Source organism: Cupressus sempervirens, chromosome 3 (assembly GCF_028749045.1).
Source record: "Cupressus sempervirens isolate cs-2001-9-10 chromosome 3, ASM2874904v1, whole genome shotgun sequence".
NCBI lineage: Eukaryota > Viridiplantae > Streptophyta > Pinopsida > Cupressales > Cupressaceae > Cupressus > Cupressus sempervirens.
In genome coordinates this window covers 965,467,899-965,471,393 of record NC_143120.1, presented here as the reverse complement: position 1 = coordinate 965,471,393, position 3,495 = coordinate 965,467,899, and the positions used below count along the sequence as shown (strand labels likewise).

The following is a 3,495-nucleotide window of genomic DNA, read 5'->3' as shown; positions in this document are numbered from 1 at the left end:
TATAATAAAACAAGGCAAGCTTGTGAGCATCATTGTCTAGAAGGTTAATATGAATCATTTATGGAAAAAAAAATTTATGTTTTTCTTATGGAGGGTTCACCTACAACAATTTAATATGAGTCCACTAATGTCCAAGGTGCACTCAGCAAGACTTGATCTCTGATGGATTTTTTGTGAACCATTCAACTTCACCAGTAGACCAAAGGCCCAATGAAAAAATTACATATTTTTAGAAAACATAGGTACTCTACATTGAATACAAATTAAAACTTCAACATTGTTTATTTAATTAAATGTTTAATACAGCAATCATATAAACGGTTTACGAGAAAACTCTACTCGTCAATGCTACAGTATGGATGTTAATCTGCGACGTTGAATCCAACTCAAAACTGAGAATAGTGTTCAGAGGAACAAGATCCGATTTCCTTCAATGAGTTGGCTTCAATACCGGTCTTATTCTTCGTCTTACAGTCTATAATTTGGATATAAATCCCTTCTCCCTCAAACTCCCGACCATCTCAGCCAAACAATCTTCTATAGTCGTGAACGAAAACCCCAATTCCTTCAGCTTCTGATTGCTAAACTTATATGGCACTTTTCTTGGATTCTTCTCATCCGAGCTCCTACAATGAAGGTGAATTAAGTTGAACATTATTCAACCAATGTGAAATCTCAAATCGTTTAGTAAATCTTCATAACCAGTAGAAAGTAAAGATCAATCAATAATAAGTTAAAAATCCATACTTGGTAGGAAGTGGGTATTGTGGGAACATCTGTGCCAACATATCAACGAGCTCTCCTCTGTGGAGGCTTCTCTCTGCACACAGATATCGACCACAGGCAGAGGGAGTCTCATAGAGCAAAATATGCGCTCTCGCCACATCTCTCACATCCACGTAAACCTGAGTTGCGTTAACATACGTCTTGGCCGACCCTAGAACAATTGAAAGAAAAACAGACATTGGTGATCTCATTTCCATCAGTGGGAAAGGAGAAAGCAGAAACGCATGAATGAAGATAGTAATAACATTATCTCACCAGTTAAATATTTCAAAACATGATCAGTGGTGGCATTCGCAGTTGGCTGGAGGAGAGGACCCAACACGATACAAGGATTAATCCTGATCAAATCCAAACCCACCTCCTCTGCATACGCACACGCTGCTTTCTCAGCTACCGTCTTTGCATAGCAATACCAATTCTGAGCACCAAAAGAGAAAGAGAAGTACAAAATTCAAGCATGTTTGCATAAGTAGTGTACAAATATTTCCATGAAATTTTGAGCCATACAAATCAGTTTACCTTGGTTTGAAGGCAGTAATCAACGTCACTCCAGCAGGTTTCATCGACTATGTCTTTTGGATTTCTGTTGGGGTTTAGGTAAACTGCACCGATTGTGGACGTAAGTATCACACGCTTCACTCCCACTTCTTTGGAGGCCTTCAATACATTAAGAGTGCCATTCACAGCTCCATCTACTACTTGTACCTGTACAAGTGCCTCTGCCCACACATTAAATCTCCTCTTACAAAACTTTATAATCACATTTATAGTCAGTTGAATAAAAGTACATACCGGATCTTCAGTCATAGGGCAGGCCGTGTGAAAAACTCCTTTGCACCCTCTCATGGCTCTCACCAAGCTGTCATAGTCCAGAATATCTGCCTTCACAAGCTCAAGTTTCTCTTCCGCTCCTTCCAACTCTTTGAGATGAGCATACTTTCTATCATCTGCACATTATTTGACATCATGTATTCCTCGTTCATAAGTTTTTGAGATAGCTCATTAATATTTGTAATCTGTGAAAATAAATACTGACCAGGATTGCGAACGGCTCCTCTAACAGTGTAGCCTCTGTTCAAGAGCATCTTGACAAGCCAGGAAGCAATGAATCCTCCAGCTCCTGTTACGCACACACTCTCCCTCTCCATCTTCACTTTCTTCTCCTATTAATACTCACTTTTCCTGTGGATACTTTTGTGTTCGGCCACAACCTAATTTATAGAGAGAATTGGACCGTATTTCGATTTATCATTGAGAGGCTGAGTCAAATTATTGCAAATTGTTATGAGGGGAAGTATCACTCACTCGTGTTTCAATTATCTAAATTAAAATTTTATTTGAATTCAAATATCAGTTGATGGCACGTTTCAGTTATCCAAAGTAAAATTCTATTAAAATTCATCTCTGAGTTGATGACCTGTTTCTATTATTTTAATTAAAATTATATTAGAATTTATCTCTTTTCAAAAACAAAATTAGATTAATTGAGTAAGATAATATATATCAATAGTGTACCGTTAACAGAATTTATAATCTTCATCTTTATTAATAATTATAAACAATTAAATCATAAAATACAATATAAATATCAAAATCTAATATACAGTATATATATAGATATTCAAAACAGTCTTTGTTTTATCGCTCTTCCTTACGTTTATTAAGGAGCCCATTTATGCAACCGATTCAAAGATAAGACGAAAATGTTTTTTTTTTTTAAATTATTATTATTAAAATGAAAGGATGGTTTCTTTTGGGAGCAACGATAATCCTTGTGTGAAATCAGTTTGCTACATTCATACAGGGTTATAAGGTACCAATTTTAAAGAAACCTCAATTCGGTTGACCGCTAATGAGGTTCCTTCTATTAGATATAATGATTTTTTTATTGAAACGTATCACAGATTCAATGCTAAAAAGATTTTAATAATTTCAAGTGGTCCAAGTATATGCAGGTTCATATGGCATAAAAACATGTCATCTTGTTACGTAATAAGTAAAATAACTTGTTAATACATATAGCAAATATGAATCAATACTTAGTAATATTTTATAAAATATGCTAATAAAAAAAATTTGAAGAATGAAATCCTAATATAATGCCATATATGTAAAAGTTCCATAAACTCTGTAAAAGAGTAGTTTGAAAGTGAATATAAGATGCTAAGGTCTATGTATTCTATTTAATGCAATTGGATCATACATATCAACCATCCGTTGTATCACAAAAAAGATTTATAATGTCTTCACAAATTGTTAGTTTTAGGTAGTTTGGACAACTATTCATCTATATGTAATTAATTGGCAAATAACTGTTAGAGTAATGACAATATTTTTTTAATTAATTGACTCCTTCTAGAAGCCCCTAACAACCTATTGGTTAGGTTGTTTTAATTGAGAAGCGGCTAAAAACTTCTTGGTTGAGTTGCCTTGATCAAGAAGCAACTAGAAACTTGTAGTATAAAAGGGGGTCAAGGGAGGCATTTGGAGAACAGAACAAAACAGAAAACAACAAGACTTGTAGAAGCATTTGCAGTGTTAGCAAATGAGTTTGCAGTGTTAGCAAATAGTTTTGTAGTGTTAGCAAGGGCGCAGTGATAGCAGTGGGGAATATCAGTAGGAGAAATTAGGAGGTTATCTGAATTCTGCTAATGAGGCAAGGAATTTTGTATTTCTTGATATGCTAAAGTTAATATATTTTCCATCTAC

At 34.7% G+C, this 3,495-nt stretch overlaps 1 protein-coding gene across 1 annotated transcript; it reads right to left on the bottom strand.

Moving 5' to 3' along the window:
- Positions 1-363: 363 nt before the first annotated feature.
- LOC149569944 (cinnamoyl-CoA reductase 1-like) lies at positions 364-2,014 on the bottom strand. The gene is made up of 6 exons (XM_089817832.1): positions 1,823-2,014; positions 1,579-1,733; positions 1,306-1,491; positions 1,042-1,204; positions 748-937; positions 364-626 (listed from the first exon to the last, which is right to left on the bottom strand). The coding sequence occupies exons 1-6, from the start codon at positions 1,932-1,934 to the stop codon at positions 476-478; spliced, it is 957 nt and encodes a 318-aa protein (XP_089673958.1). The 5' UTR covers positions 1,935-2,014; the 3' UTR covers positions 364-475.
- Between the last annotated feature and the right edge of the window lie 1,481 nt (positions 2,015-3,495).